Raw genomic sequence first — 14,365 nt, 5'->3', positions numbered from 1 at the left:
GTCATCATTATCATGAAGGGTTTCGAAACTCAAGTTTCGGAACATCAAATTTCATATGAAATATTTATGGAATGACGTAATTGAGCTTTGAATGAGTAACGAGTGTGTAGTGTTTTGCTTCTCTGGTATTCTACTATTTATATATTAACAGTTTGATTAATCAGTTTTATAAAGCGTACATACATTTTGGAGCAACTTTCCTGAATGTTTTTGGCAATTTAATTTCTGAAAAATAAATGTGTGAATTTGTGATGAAATGCTATTAGGTTACATTTCGAAATGATAATTTGTGAATCATTGTGAAAATATGCGAATTATTGATAGTTTATTCATTTTCACTGTAAGCGGAAAATTTTGGAAAATTAAAACAGAAGAGACAGAAAGAAGACACCAATGGAATATCGTCGCTGTAGAAATTATTTCAAAAAATATAATCTTGTTCAATAAAAATTTGTTAAAAAGAACAAATAATGAATTTGTAAGCAGACAATTCCTAAAAACATCCGAGCATAAAATTATTTATGTTTTTTTTTGGTGTTGTATATAAAAGTCGACACAATAAAAGTTAATTTCCAGCAAATTTTGCAAGTTCAGAGAAACGTTTAGTGACACATATAAACGAAGCAAGCGCTTCGATATGGGTAAAGTATTTATTTCTGAAAGAAATGGGTAAACTTGCACAGTAAGGAAAGATATCAGTGGGGAGATGATTATTTCAAGTTGCAAAGAATAGATGAGATCTGATCAGCAATATTTTGTCCATTTGAGTCGTTTACTTGGAAATACCATTCTGGTTTATCAGGAATTGGGGAAAAATCTCCATGACCTTCACCAACAGCTACCGAAATCACTTTATATCCTTGTGCTCTGAGGTCTCGAAGAGTGAATGTAGTCATTGCGGGGTTTTCATCATCGCTGAAATTGTAGATTAATAAAGAATTTGAAAAAAACACAAATCTTACTCGTTTCCAACAACAATGATAACTGCATTCGTTCCAGCTGGATCTCTATTAGTTTGAAGCCATTGAAGACCGCTGCAAATACATTAATCAGAATTTTGCTGAAATATTCACTCACTCGGAAATTGTGGCATCGATTAGCAAAATGGCACTGGTCAATAAGTCAGACACGTTGTCCTGAAGATTCGATAAACTCCTGAAAGTTTTGTATAACATTTTAAAATGAAATTAAACATTGAGCATACTTTGTTCCATTATACTGCAAAATCTGGGTGGCATAATGATCGGTTTGCCCATACGGTACATTAATTGCTTCTGTACTATTAGTAAAATCATAGTTGGCTGAGTTGTACAAATTATTGCTCACAAAGTTTACAATATTCTGAAAATTGATTGATAAAATAACCATACATATTTTTATTTTTACCGTGGCACTATTTGCATTCAATTCAAAAACAGTTGCAATCTTTCCACTATATGGTGATGCACATGTTGGAATTGGAGTCGTGGATGATTCGATGTTAGCTGTACTGGATGCTACTGTTGATGCAACACTACTGCTTTGAAAATTTACAGTAGTTGATCCAGAGTTACCTCCAGTTGAAGATCCTTGTGTAACAGTTGTGGCTACAGTGGTTGATCCAGTATTGGAATTTGTCTGCGTTGAAGAGGATCCTTGTGTAGTTGCTACAGTTGGACCACTAGTGGACGACCCTGTGTTTGCCGCAGTTGATGATGGAATAGATTGAGTGGATGATGATCCAGAAGTACTTGAAGATGTTGATGGGTTAGTTACAGTTGAACCAGTGGATCCAGTGTTAGGCACCGTGCTCGATGATACCGAAGTTTGTGTTGCACCCACCGTACTGGATCCAACAGTGGTGCTCGATCCTGAACTAGTTGCTCCTGTGGATGACGGAACCGAAGTAGATGATACAGTTGGTTGAGGTGATGACGATCCGGCTGTCGATCCCATCGTACTTGATGAAGCAATTGGTTGAATTGAGCTTGATCCTTGAGGAGCTGTTGAACCAATCGAACTTGAACTTGGTGGTACTGTCACTGTTGTTCCAATAGTACCTGGTTGAGTTGTTCCTTGGGTACCGGGGCATCGTGTAGTAGGAGAAGGAGTGCTAGATCCATCGTCGAAGCACGTGAAACTATAATCAAGTAACATGCTTGCTATCTGCGCAGCCACAGCATCATCATTTCCATCCCCAATGTGTAAAGCAAACTGACTTCCAGAAGCCAACGGTTGGAAAACACTTGCAGCAGCCGTCTGAGCAACCGTTATGACAAGATATCCTGCATTTTTAAGTTTATTCGCAGAATCCATTGCTGCATTGACATCAGTTCCATTTGATCCAACGAGAAGGACTACTTTCGAATTCAGAGTTGTTGGCTGTGCACTAATAAAAGTTAAAGCATCTGAGATTTGCGGATCCGGGGTGGCCAGTGGAAGGGGAGAAATTGCATCAATGTAGTTTCCAATATCATTAACCGATCTTAAATATATGTTAAATGTAATCCTGAACGTGTGATTTCAATACCTGATCCATCCATATGGATAAGTTGGATATGTATTTGAATCTGGATATGGGATAAGAGTTAATTGCGATGGTTGGTTTCCATTGACATCATTTGTAAGACCATATGAATCTGGATTCTTCAATAGCGTATTGCTCAGAAAATTTGCTACGCTCTAAACTTTATAGTTTTTATAATCTTATGACAGTTGATAAATCCGTACCTGTGATCCATTAGTCTTGATATTTTCAAACGCGATGGCCAAGTCTCCATTATAAACCCATCTTCCGGTACACTGACAAGGTCCTACTGTAGGTCGAACAGTAGTTACACGAGTAGTGGTCGCTATGGTTGTTGTTACGGGTACTGTAGTTGTAGGGACTGCTGTAGAAGTGCTTGGTGCAGCAGTTGATGGTACAGGAGGTGGACAGTATACAGATGGGTTTGAAGATGCCATTTTAAGGCCAATTTGGTCAGCAACTTGTTGAGTGTCTCCAGTAAACGAGAATCCAGTTCCTGAAGAATTCTGCCGATGACAAAGGATTTATTTTTTCGTTCTTTAAATGTACAGATCACAAGTTTTCAAATCTCAAAATGTTGAATTTGTTCTTTGATCAAATGAAAACCGGTGTGTACAAAACGAAAAAATAAGCCTTTTTAGAAAACTATTTCAGAACTGAAAATTTCTAGTACAATCTCAAGGTTTTTCTAAAATCTTACCCGAAGATAGAGGCGACAAATCAACGGCGCCACTGCCAACACCAACTGTATATATATCGAAATCCGATCGCAACTGGTTTGTTAATATCGGTGCGATATTGTCAATCATCGCTGCGCTATTTCCAACGATAATAAGTGATGACTTAACACCTCCAGCTGGCAGACTGGTCGTAACGTACAAAAGTGCACTGAAAAATAAATGAAAATCTTCACATGAAAATTGTTATTAACATACTCTGAAATACTGCTGGATTGTGAAATAGGTTGAATCATTCCATTGAACGCAATAACTTGATTTCTAAATTCATCTACACTTCTCGCACTTCCATATCCTTGAACATTGTATTTGTCAGTTGTTGGGTATGGAATAGCAGTGACAAGTGTTCTATTGTCATGGGTTAGATTATCCAAAGCCAATCCGTAGAAGTTTGAATTCAATAGCACATTCTCCACAAATGCGTTGATAGCATTTTGTTGAGTGGAGGCTGGAAGCATCTCATAAATTACTCCGACTTGCCCCTTGAATACGGTTTGTTGATTTGGACAGATTTGAGTTGTCGTTGGCCCACCAGATGTGCTTGATGGAGCTTGAGTCGATGGAACTGTTGTGGAGGATCCTATTTGTGTTGTACTTTGTGGACTTTGAAAAGATGATGATTGCTGAACAGTTACTGTGGATGATCCAGCTGGTGTGCTACTTTGTTGAGCTGGTGAAGATGTTGGAGATTGTGATGAAGATACGGTTACTGTAGCAGCACTTGTGGAACTTGATTGTGCTGGCTGAGCCGATGTTGGAGATTGTGGGGATGATGAGGATGACCCTTGAGGGATAGTTGTTGAACTAGCTACTGTGGAAACTCCAGTTGACGCAGTGCTTTGAGCAGATGAAGATGTTAATCCTTGAGTAGTAGAAGTACCAAATGTATTACTGACTGTTGTGCAGATGCATTCTGTTGTAGTGTATGGTGACACTGTAGTCGTGCTTGCTACAGTCGAACTTTGTGGAGCAGGTGTACTTCCAGTTGTAGTAGAAGGAGATGTCGTAGTTGAACTTACAGCAGTCGAACTTTGAGGAGCTGATGTGCTTCCTGTTGTAATTACGCTACTTGTCGATGTTGCTTGTTGAGTAGATGTTATAGATCCAGTTGTGGATGCAGCGCCGGAAGTAGTGCCAGTAGTTGGTACGGTAACTGTGGAGGATGGAGCCTGAGAGCTTGATCCTTGGGTTGTCACAGTGACTGTTGAAGAATAAACTCCAGAAGTCATAGTAGTACTGGAGGCAGCAAGATTGTTGCAATACGTAGTGTCTAAAACATAAGTTACTTTTTTGTTCATGATTTTTTCAACTAGAAAACTCACTCAAAACATTTCCGATAAGTGTTGCAACGTATCGTTTATCAGCATCTTGCACAATTGTATAATTGTATGATGGTTGTGAAGCTAAGACATCAAACTTTCCACTTGACTTAAATGCAACCGTAATTACATTAAATCCTTGAGCCTTCAAGTTTGTAGCAGAATCAACCGAAGCTTGAACCGATTCATCACTGAAATGAAGATATTGTTCGGAGGATCAAATCTTTTTCAACATACGAGTTGGCAACGAGAATGACAAATCCTTGATAACCTTTTCTTGTGATATTCGGAATAATGTTAAATGCATCCGAAATGACTGCATTTCCTCTTGCTAGAATGTTGAATGTATCCAAAGCTGCTGATATTCCTGATGGTGTTTGTTCAGCTCCATAGGTCATCAGATCGGATAGAGTGTCATCGTTAGGGAATGGAACGAGAGAGATCTGAAGGCCCATAAATTATTATAGTATTGCATTTGTGATACAATCGTTACCGCAGTTCTGTTGTCTGTCAAATCACCAAGGATGTAAGGAGCTCCGGAGTAAAAGAACAAATAGTTCGCAATGAAATTCTGAATGTCCAGGTCAAGATCCGATGTTCCACTAGTAAGCTCGAATGCCACAGCAACATTTGATTGGCAATAACATTGACCTGGTGCAACTGTTATTGGCACTGTTGTAGTTGTTGACGCGAAGGTTGATGTCACTGGAACAGTTGACGTCATAGTGGATGAAGGAGAATGCGACTGGGAAGTAGGTGCTGATGATGTGATAGTTGAAGGACTAGCAGTTGAGGTGGCTCCTGTCGTCGATGGGGATGCTGTAACGGTGGATTTAGGAGTTGTTGGGTTACTGGTGGAGGGAGTTGGCTGATTAGATGTGGAAGTTGGGACTCCTTGAGTACTTGGTGTAATAGTACTAGTTACCACAGTCGAGCTGGATCCTGATGAGGAAGAGGAGACTACCAGTGGGGTGCTGGTGGGAGTGGGGGACTGACTCAATGTCAAAGTGGAGACTTTTGGGGTACTCGGGGTAATAGTAGTAGACACTATTGTTGAACTTGATGATCCTAGAGTGGATGAGGGCGCTCCAGGTGTGATAGTTGTTGTTGGGGTACTGTTGGGGGAGGAAGACTTACTAGAAGTGGGAACTCCTTGGGTACTCGGAGCGATAGTACTTGTCAGTAGAGTTGTTGTGGGGGATGGGGTGAAATTCGAGGTGTAGGTGCTCGGAGCACTTGATGAGGTTTGCGTGGTGGAAGGGATCGGGGATGTACTGCTGGTTCCTTGCGATGTTGAGACTGTGCTAGGGATACCTGTGCTGGTGGGCCGTTGTGTAGTTTGTGTGGTCGTTGGGATTACAGAACTTGATGGCGTGGCCTGTGCTGTTGTGGTTGAAATACCTTGGGTACTTGTTGATGTTGTAACAACTGGCTGTGTAGTGGTATTGGAAGCAGTCGTAGTAGCGGCCCATGTTGAATTTTGAGCAGTAGTAACTGTTGTTGTTTTTCCAACTGTTGTAGTAACACCCTGAGTTGTAGTGTTCGTAGACGGAGCAGTCGTAGTTGCAGCCAAAGTTGAGTTTTGAGCCCTAGTTACTGTTGTGGTAACTCCAGCCGTCGTAGTAACTCCCTGAGTTGTGGTATTAGCAGTCGTGACAATTGGAGCCGTTGTTGTCTGGGCTACTGTTGTGGTAACTTCTGGGGCGGTTGAAGTGACAAGTGGTTGTGTTGTCGGCATAGGCATTGTTGAGCATGTTACAGGAGCAACAGTCGAAGGACAGTCGGATTGAATTATAGTTTTATCACATGCCTGTGGAGCAGCTGAAAATAATTTATTGCAAAAAGCGATTCAATGTTAACTCACTGGTCACATCCGAATATGTCGTATTGTCAGAAGTGATTACACTGTTAACATTCTTATCAGTGGGCATTTGCCCAAGATCAGAAGTTGAAGAAATAGCTCCGTTTCCGATAGCCACAACCGAATTATCAGATCCTTGCCTGGAAGTGTGTACGTGTAATTTTTGGTAGTTCTGGGGTGTTTTTAAGATTATAAAACATCATTTTCAACAGTACTAAAACGAGTTTTACAGAGAAACTTACGCGACTAAAACGTGTCAAATAACTAACCGAAGAGCTGAAATCTGAACATTCACATTGTTCGTCGTAGATACGGCAAGAACTCGGTAAAATCCAGATGATGAGGCGGTATTTAAACCAGTGTTCAGAGTTGCAGTAAGTGCACTGGTTATGTTCTTAACAGCATCAATGTAAGCGGGACTATTCGTATTATTGTAATCATCATTCCATTTTAAATTATTGACTTGAGTACTTATTGAAAATAGATTTGTGTTACATTGCGCAGTTTGCGTGGGACAGGTTGGACAAACTGGCGGTGGTGAAGGAGTGGTGCAAGTTGATTGTGCTAAATTAACCAATTGAAAATGTGAACTTCTATGGTTTTTTATACTCACCAGTTCCAAATACAATTGCCAAAACGATTCCAGTAATTCCAACAGCTAATCCTACGATTCCGACGGCAAAAGAAACGATGTGGACCCTGCCAAGGTCCCGAAACATCGTCTTCTACTCTCTCGAACCTGAAATTCTTGGCATTTGAAACTGTCTGTTCTGCATAAAAAACTAATAAATCACTGGAAAAAAAGCGTATGTTGCATTAATTTCAATAATGAAAGGTGTGGTTCAAATGGTCTTATCAGTGTATGTAAATGCTACCATTGAGTGGCATTTTCATGTTGCAATGTATTCTTTTTTAATTTTTAATCAAGGTGAAAGGTGTAAATAATCTATAAAATAGTTTGTTTTTATTTTAAAAAAAGGTTTCGTTTTTTTCACAACATCCGCTTTGATATAACAAGATATGTCTTTTTCCGAATTGTTTTGTTGTATGAAAATCTAAACATTTAATAGGCTTATCAAAATTTGTTTAATACATTAAAATTATAGATACTTTATGGATCATTATCGAGTAGTAATTGTTTATTAAGTAAATTATTTGAAAGTTAAAAAAATAATTTAGTGACTTAAAATTTATATTTTTCTCTGGAGGGATCTCAGAGAATCGAGAACAATAGGGATTATTGGTCGGTTTTTTAATATTAACTTTTCACAGATCTAAAACAGAGTCAGCTCATCTTTGAAACAACATAATTTCAACGTCAATAAATCTATGAAATGACGTTTATGAAATGACTAAAAACTTTTGCACGAGAAAAAAGTAGTGGGAATCCTGGCGTCAGGAAGAATATAATGTGCTTTATCAATTTGCCAACGACCAATTTCTGTTCAAATTCACTTATCAGTTTTTCAATAAAGTTTAATTGTTTGAATAGTCGGTGGGCACTTTGCGGTGAACAAGGAAAGCGTAGAAAACTGTTTCTATACTCTTATTCAATTGAGAGTACTGATAATCGCATTCCATTCAATGGAAGGTCGTAAATTTGGATGCAAGTGAATGAGCTGTAGTTTGCTTTTTAGAAGTTTCAATTTCAAAGGCGTTTCCATCAGTTGCAGTAAATAATTTTCTGATTGATGTAATCTGCTCATAAAATTGGTTCGAATAAAAGTGTGATTTTGTTAATATTTATTATAATCGAAAACTAACAGTTCCGAAAAATGGATTGATAAGAAAATGTAATGAAGTTTTGAAACATTGGAAAGTTTGTTTATTAGATTACAACTGACACTATGACTCACTAATTCAAAAGTTGTAGTTGAACTTTAAAAAATTATGAAGTTATCAGAAGCCTAATGATGTATTTCCAACGTATTTTGTGTGTATTTTTGAGGTCTCTCAAGCTAATCTTAAAGTATACTATTGAAAAAAATTCTATAATATGCTCCACCTTTATCCAGGTTTCAAGTTTATCAATCAAATTTGTCTCTACCTCTATGTACTTCTTTTTTCTCTTTTTTCCTTATTGAAAATTTTTCCCACGCAACGTTATTTCAGAGTCTCGATTTTTCAATTCCAAACTTAAACATATTTTACAAGTTGACAATGAATTTACCAAACAATTCATGTAGATCTGCACTATAACTTTAAAACATTTTGACAACACTTTTCTATGGATGAACTGTCCGTTTGCCAGTTTTGTACTCAAATGTTGTAGCAATTTCATTTAAAAAATCTAGCTGAACTTTGGTCTTGTTATCTGGAATCGACTCATGAGTTCAGTTCAGGTGGCACGTTTCCCATTAAAAAAACACATTACAGCTCCACACATAATTGTAACATAAGTACATAACACAAGACCAATAATCTTTTTCCCATAAATTTATTGCAATTTTTGAAGTCACAACAAACAGTGATCAAGAATATATTGTTACATTTTATACATTTTTAACAGTTAAGTGTTCCTTTATGTGCACATAAATTTCTATGTAGTTTACATATTGCAAATTCTTCAAAGAAATTTAAACTGTAACTGTGAGAAGTTAAACAGTAGAAACACCATATTTTTTTATTAATGTTTACAGAAATTGCAAACTGCAAAGAACTTCTGAAATCGCATCAGCAATAGTTTGTCCATTTGAGTCATTGACTTGGAAATACCATTCTGGTTTGTCAGCAATTCCAGATAAATCTCCATGCCCTACACCAGCAGCTACCGTTATAACTTTATATCCCTGAGCTCTGAGAGTTTCAAGAATGAATGTAGTCGTTGCGGGGTTTTCATCATCACTGAAAAATATTCTTAGGTATGTTATTTGGATCAAATAATATTACTGATATCCGACGACAATGATAATAGTGTTTATTCCATATGGGTAGTTATTGATCAGCCACACGAGGCCACTGAAATAAAAATAATACGATTTACAATTTCGGCATAATGGTTACTCTGAAATTGTTGCATCCCTCATTGAAAATGCGTTAATGTAAAGAGTATCAACATTGCTCTGAAGATCTATCAAGCTCCTGTAAATCCAATAAGTAATTTTGTGAAATTGCTTGAACTTCTTGCTTTGCTATGCCGTATTGCAAAATGTTTGAGTTGTAATTATCTGTGAAAGCATATGGAATATTTATGGCTTCGGAAACAGTGGCAAAGTCATAGTTTGTAGAGTTGTACAAGTTATTTCTCACGAAATGTATGATGTTCTAAAACATGAATTGAGATTTCTTTGGTGAATATTGCTTACCTGAATTTCAGGTTGAACTGCATTCAATTCAAAGACTGTAGCAATTTTTCCATTGAATGGTGATGAGCTTGAGGTAGATGGAGAAAGGCTTGTTGTAGTTGAAAACCCTGTGAAAATAATATTTTTACAACAATTTTTTTCTGTTTTTAATTTTATCAAATTAGTATTTTGTAAATATTGAGTGCTTCTGATATGTATGTTTATCATATAACGTTTCTAAGAATCCTGAAATCGATTTTTCATGAATATGAATATAGAAGGGTGGACAAAGCGTGACAGGAAAAAATGTACCAGCGGCTATCAAATATTACAAACACATGGTTATCAGTGTTTCTAAACGCGAAGAGTTTACGTTTATTGACAGTTGTTTAAATCTAAATGGATGAGTCGTATTGTCATTGTATTGTCAATTTGTTTTGATTAAGAACGGAAATAGTAAAAAAACCAACAAAAATATAATATATTAACTCTAAAAGAATGACACGTATTCCTCTAATAAAATTTTGGTACTATTCCACTTTAAAAAAAAGTATGTCTAAAAACACAAAAAAGGTAACTTTTTATCAAAGAAAATGTTCTAGGAAAAATGGCGGGTAGAGAAGGAGTAGTATCAAAAGTTTTAATAAAGCGTATCTATTTTTGGTGGAAATATTCAACAATTTGTTTTGTACATACGTGAACAATTTATACTACAGTTATACTACAGTGTGTAATTGTGGAACCAATCTAACTTGGTGGTATTGTCACTGTTGTTCCAATTGTACCTGGTTGAGTTGTTCCTTGGGTACCGGGGCATCGTGTAGTAGGAGAAGGAGTGCTAGATCCATCGTCGAAGCACGTGAAACTATAATCAAGTAACATGCTTGCTATCTGCGCAGCCACAGCATCATCATTTCCATCCCCAATGTGTAAAGCAAACTGACTTCCAGAAGCTAACGGTTGGAAGACACTGGCAGCAGTTGTCTGAGCAACCGTTATAACGAGATAACCTGCATTCTTCAACTGATTTGCAGAATCCATTGCTGCATTGACATTAGTTCCATTTGATCCAACGAGAAGGACTACTTTCGAATTCAGAGTTGTTGGCTGTGCACTAATAAAAGTTAAAGCATCTGAGATTCGCGGATCCGGGGTGGCCAGTGGAAGGGGAGAAATTGCATCAATGTAGTTTCCAATATCATTAACCGATCTTAAATATATGTTAAATGTAATCCTGAACGTGTGATTTCAATACCTGATCCATCCATATGGATAAGTTGGATATGTATTTGAATCTGGATATGGGATAAGAGTTAATTGCGATGGTTGGTTTCCATTGACATCATTTGTAAGACCATATGAATCTGGATTCTTCAATAGCGTATTGCTCAGGAAATTTGCTACGCTCTAAACTTTATAGTTTTTATAATCTTATGACAGTTGATAAATCCGTACCTGTGATCCATTAGTCTTGATATTTTCAAACGCGATGGCCAAGTCTCCATTATAAACCCATCTTCCGGTACACTGACAAGGTCCTACTGTAGGTCGAACAGTAGTTACAGGAGGTGGACAGTATACAGATGGGCTTGAAGATGCCATTTTAAGGCCAATTTGGTCAGCAACTTGTTGAGTGTCTCCAGTAAACGAGAATCCAGTTCCTGAAGAATTCTGCCGATGACAAAGGATTTTTTTTTCGTTCTTTAAATGTACAGATCACAAGTTTTCAAATCTCAAAATGTTGAATTTGTTCTTTGATAAAATGAAAACCGGTGTGTACAAAACGAAAAAATAAGCCTTTTTAGAAAACTATTTCAGAACTGAAAATTTCTAGTACAATCTCAAGGTTTTTCTAAAATCTTACCCGAAGATAGAGGCGACAAATCAACGGCGCCACTGCCAACACCAACTGTATATATATCGAAATCCGATCGCAACTGGTTTGTTAATATCGGTGCGATATTGTCAATCATCGCTGCGCTATTTCCAACGATAATAAGTGATGACTTAACACCTCCAGCTGGCAGACTGGTCGTAACGTACAAAAGTGCACTGAAAAATAAATGAAAATCTTCACATGAAAATTGTTATTAACATACTCTGAAATACTGCTGGATTGTGAAATAGGTTGAATCATTCCATTGAACGCAATAACTTGATTTCTAAATTCATCTACACTTCTCGCACTTCCATATCCTTGAACATTGTATTTGTCAGTTGTTGGGTATGGAATAGCAGTGACAAGTGTTCTATTGTCATGGGTTAGAATATCCAAAGCCAATCCGTAGAAGTTTGAATTCAATAGCACATTCTCCACAAATGCGTTGATAGCATTTTGTTGAGTGGAGGCTGGAAGCATCTCATAAATTACTCCGACTTGCCCCTTGAATACGGTTTGTTGATTTGGACAGATTTGCCAAGGTCCTACTGTAGGTCTACCAGTAGTTACACGAGTAGTGGTCGCTACATTCCGGTCACCTATAAGATTAATCTATATTACAGGAAACATTAGTTAATTTCAAAATTTTAAATAGATTTTGAATTGGTTGAGTGCTTCTTCTATATTTGTAGTATTTCTGAAAAACCTGAAATTTTAGATACATAGATATACAAACATGAATAAAAAGGGTGACAAGAAACAATATACGAGGTGGTCATCATGTGAATCGTTTTGGTAAACATCGAATGGTTATCAACATTTTAAAATTTGACAATGATAACTTTTTTTCTAGAAATTGTGCACATTGTAAAGGTTTCAATCATGTTTATTACTTGATGTTCAGTGCGGTGATTTGCAGATTGGTTATTCTACGTTAAAGATTATGGATTTTTCCCTGTTTCTATGTATGACTATTTTTATTTCGAAAAATCAGAAATTTTTGGCGAAAAAACTACATGTTCGAAAGCAAAGCTTTCTTCTGAAAAAAAGGCAATCATCAGAAAAGTTTGTATTTATCATTTCAGTTATCAATCGACATAAAAGGCATTGCAATTGATTGAAGAAAGTTCGAAAGATAAGTGAAAAAAGGGCGAAGGAAAGGAGAACCAAACTGCCGAGATATAAAGACCCATAAAAAGTTTGTTTGTGGAGCTGTGGTTTTCGATCAAAAATGATAAACTGTATTCTTAAACAAACTTTCCAGATAATTGTACAAAAAAAGTTATGAAAAAGTATAGAGTTTTGTTTGAATAGTAAACTAGCACGAACATTTTTAAACTGAACAACTGCAAGAACTTCCAGATAAGCATTTTTTTTGGAAAACTACTTTTGTTTTTAAAAACTATGGTCAATTTGAAAATTTATTTTGCATTTGAATACATTGTTTTTTACTATATATTTAAAATAAGTTTGAAAATAAATCACAATTTACAAATTATCGACGAAATCTGATCTGCGACATTTTGTCCTCCAGTAGAGTTATCAACTTGGAAATACCATTCTGATTCGTCAGCGATATAGGATAAATCTCCATGCCCTACACCAGCAGCAACCGAAATAACTTTATAACCTCGTGATCTCAAATGTGTCAGAGTAGTGTACGTTCTTCCATTATCATCGTCAGAACTGATAAAAATTTTGTCAAATTATAATGTTAAACCTGGGATCTTACTGGTATCCAACAACAATGACAATAGTATTTGCCCCATCTGGATAGTTATCGCTGAGCCAAATAAGACCACTGAAAGAAAACATAGTACAATTTGATATTATTACCCAATTTTTACTCGGAAACTGTAGTATCTATTGAGAAGATAGAGTTGCTAAAAAGTGTATCAATATTGCTCTGAAGAGCCATCAAACTTCTGTAAACTTTAAGATTGTGTGGAATTTATTGAACATCATACTTTGCTCCACCGTATTGTAAGAGGTATGACCCGTAATAATCCGTGTGAGCATATGGAATATTGATTGTTTCTGTTACAGTTGAGAAGTCATAATTTGTAGAATTGTATAAATTGTTGCTCACGAAATCAATCACATTCTTAAAAATAGCTTTTATTACTTTATTTTTTGAAAAGAATCAAGAACATAACATAAAATATGGGTTCCTAAGTCTCTATTTTTCCCTTTGGCTACCATACCTCGACTGACTAATCTTGCTTACCTCAATTTCAGGCTGAACTCCATTTAATTCAAAAACAGTTGCAATTTTTCCATTGAATGGTGATGAACATGAACCAGGAGAAGGAGTATTTGTTGTATCCCAGTTACCTATAAGAATAATCTTTATTCGGTTACATCTTCATTTTTAAAATTAAAAAAAAATTTTTAATGGATTGGTTGAGTGCTTCTTCGGCATTCTGAAAAAAAACCTGAAAGTTTCGATAAATAAGCAAGGTTGAAAAAAGGGGGACAAGAAAAGTGAATGAACGAAGTAATCATCATGTGAATCGTTTTGATAAACATCGGATAGTTATCATCATTTTAAAATGTGTATAGTTTCAACTCAATGAAAACTTTTTGATCTTATTGAACTCATAATTACAAAGTTTCAGTCATAGATAGTAGAGATGAGAAAACACAGGCACGAAGCAACAAGATGAAGATTTAAGGAATGACTTCAACTGAACCATTTTATAGTAGAAAGGGGCGGTTCTATGAATAATTGAGAATGATGACAATTAGAGGTGATGCTGACATTACCACACTCCATATT

The 14,365-nt window shown here is 36.5% G+C and overlaps 2 protein-coding genes and 1 pseudogene across 8 annotated transcripts; all 3 read right to left on the bottom strand.

Annotated features, from left to right (window-relative positions):
- Positions 1-309: 309 nt before the first annotated feature.
- T19D12.1 (VWFA domain-containing protein) lies at positions 310-7,164 on the bottom strand (the record flags this gene model as incomplete). Of its 4 annotated transcripts, none has more annotated exons than NM_001356859.4 (16): positions 7,037-7,164; positions 6,693-6,987; positions 6,427-6,563; positions 5,700-6,383; positions 5,056-5,381; positions 4,800-5,005; positions 4,566-4,753; positions 3,442-4,513; positions 3,207-3,394; positions 2,710-3,002; positions 2,510-2,661; positions 1,387-2,464; positions 1,205-1,341; positions 1,078-1,155; positions 963-1,034; positions 711-915 (listed from the first exon to the last, which is right to left on the bottom strand). In NM_001356859.4, exons 1-16 carry the CDS (start codon positions 7,140-7,142, stop codon positions 711-713), a joined length of 5,217 nt encoding a protein of 1,738 aa, NP_001343784.1. In that variant the 5' UTR covers positions 7,143-7,164. The 4 variants fall into 4 exon arrangements, with proteins under 4 accessions (NP_001293517.1, NP_001343784.1, NP_001343783.1 ...); NM_001356860.4 differs by having other exon boundaries at positions 5,877-6,383; NM_001356861.5 differs by having other exon boundaries at positions 5,964-6,383.
- Positions 7,165-8,841: 1,677 nt separating this feature from the next.
- Positions 8,842-12,708, bottom strand: T19D12.2 (VWFA domain-containing protein). Of its 3 annotated transcripts, NM_062955.6 has the most exons (10): positions 11,807-12,185; positions 11,572-11,759; positions 11,163-11,368; positions 10,963-11,114; positions 10,493-10,917; positions 9,729-9,835; positions 9,551-9,687; positions 9,427-9,504; positions 9,313-9,381; positions 8,842-9,267 (listed from the first exon to the last, which is right to left on the bottom strand). In NM_062955.6, exons 1-10 carry the CDS (start codon positions 12,064-12,066, stop codon positions 9,057-9,059), a joined length of 1,833 nt encoding a protein of 610 aa, NP_495356.3. In that variant the 5' UTR covers positions 12,067-12,185; the 3' UTR covers positions 8,842-9,056. The 3 variants fall into 3 exon arrangements, with proteins under 3 accessions (NP_495356.3, NP_001360064.1, NP_872039.1); NM_001373733.3 differs by having other exon boundaries at positions 8,848-9,267; positions 9,427-9,687; positions 11,807-12,708; NM_182239.7 differs by lacking the exons at positions 8,842-9,267; positions 9,313-9,381; positions 9,427-9,504; positions 9,551-9,687; positions 9,729-9,835 and having other exon boundaries at positions 10,097-10,917; positions 11,807-12,708.
- Positions 12,709-13,067: 359 nt separating this feature from the next.
- T19D12.3 lies at positions 13,068-13,915 on the bottom strand (annotated as a pseudogene). The gene is made up of 5 exons: positions 13,814-13,915; positions 13,554-13,690; positions 13,434-13,511; positions 13,319-13,387; positions 13,068-13,272 (listed from the first exon to the last, which is right to left on the bottom strand). Coding segments are annotated over exons 1-5 (591 nt in total).
- Positions 13,916-14,365: the final 450 nt, after the last annotated feature.

The sequence above is a fragment of the Caenorhabditis elegans genome, chromosome II, assembly GCF_000002985.6.
Source record: "Caenorhabditis elegans chromosome II".
In the NCBI taxonomy this organism is placed as follows: domain Eukaryota; kingdom Metazoa; phylum Nematoda; class Chromadorea; order Rhabditida; family Rhabditidae; genus Caenorhabditis; species Caenorhabditis elegans.
The sequence above is the reverse complement of the archived record's forward strand: the minus strand, read 5'-3'. Positions and strand labels throughout refer to the sequence as shown.

What these genes read in the sequence shown, in the direction of transcription:
- T19D12.2 (NM_062955.6), bottom strand. Translation starts at nt 12,066, where the DNA reads ATGCTTCCAGCCTCCACTCAACAAAATGCTATCAACGCATTTGTGGAG. An exon ending in TCAAGACTAATGGATCACAG is followed by an intron (nt 11,115 to 11,162) that starts GTACGGATTTAT and finishes TATAAAGTTTAG; the next exon opens with AGCGTAGCAAATTTCCTGAG. An exon ending in TTGCAATACGGCATAGCAAA is followed by an intron (nt 9,505 to 9,550) that starts GCAAGAAGTTCA and finishes TTGGATTTACAG; the next exon opens with GAGCTTGATAGATCTTCAGA.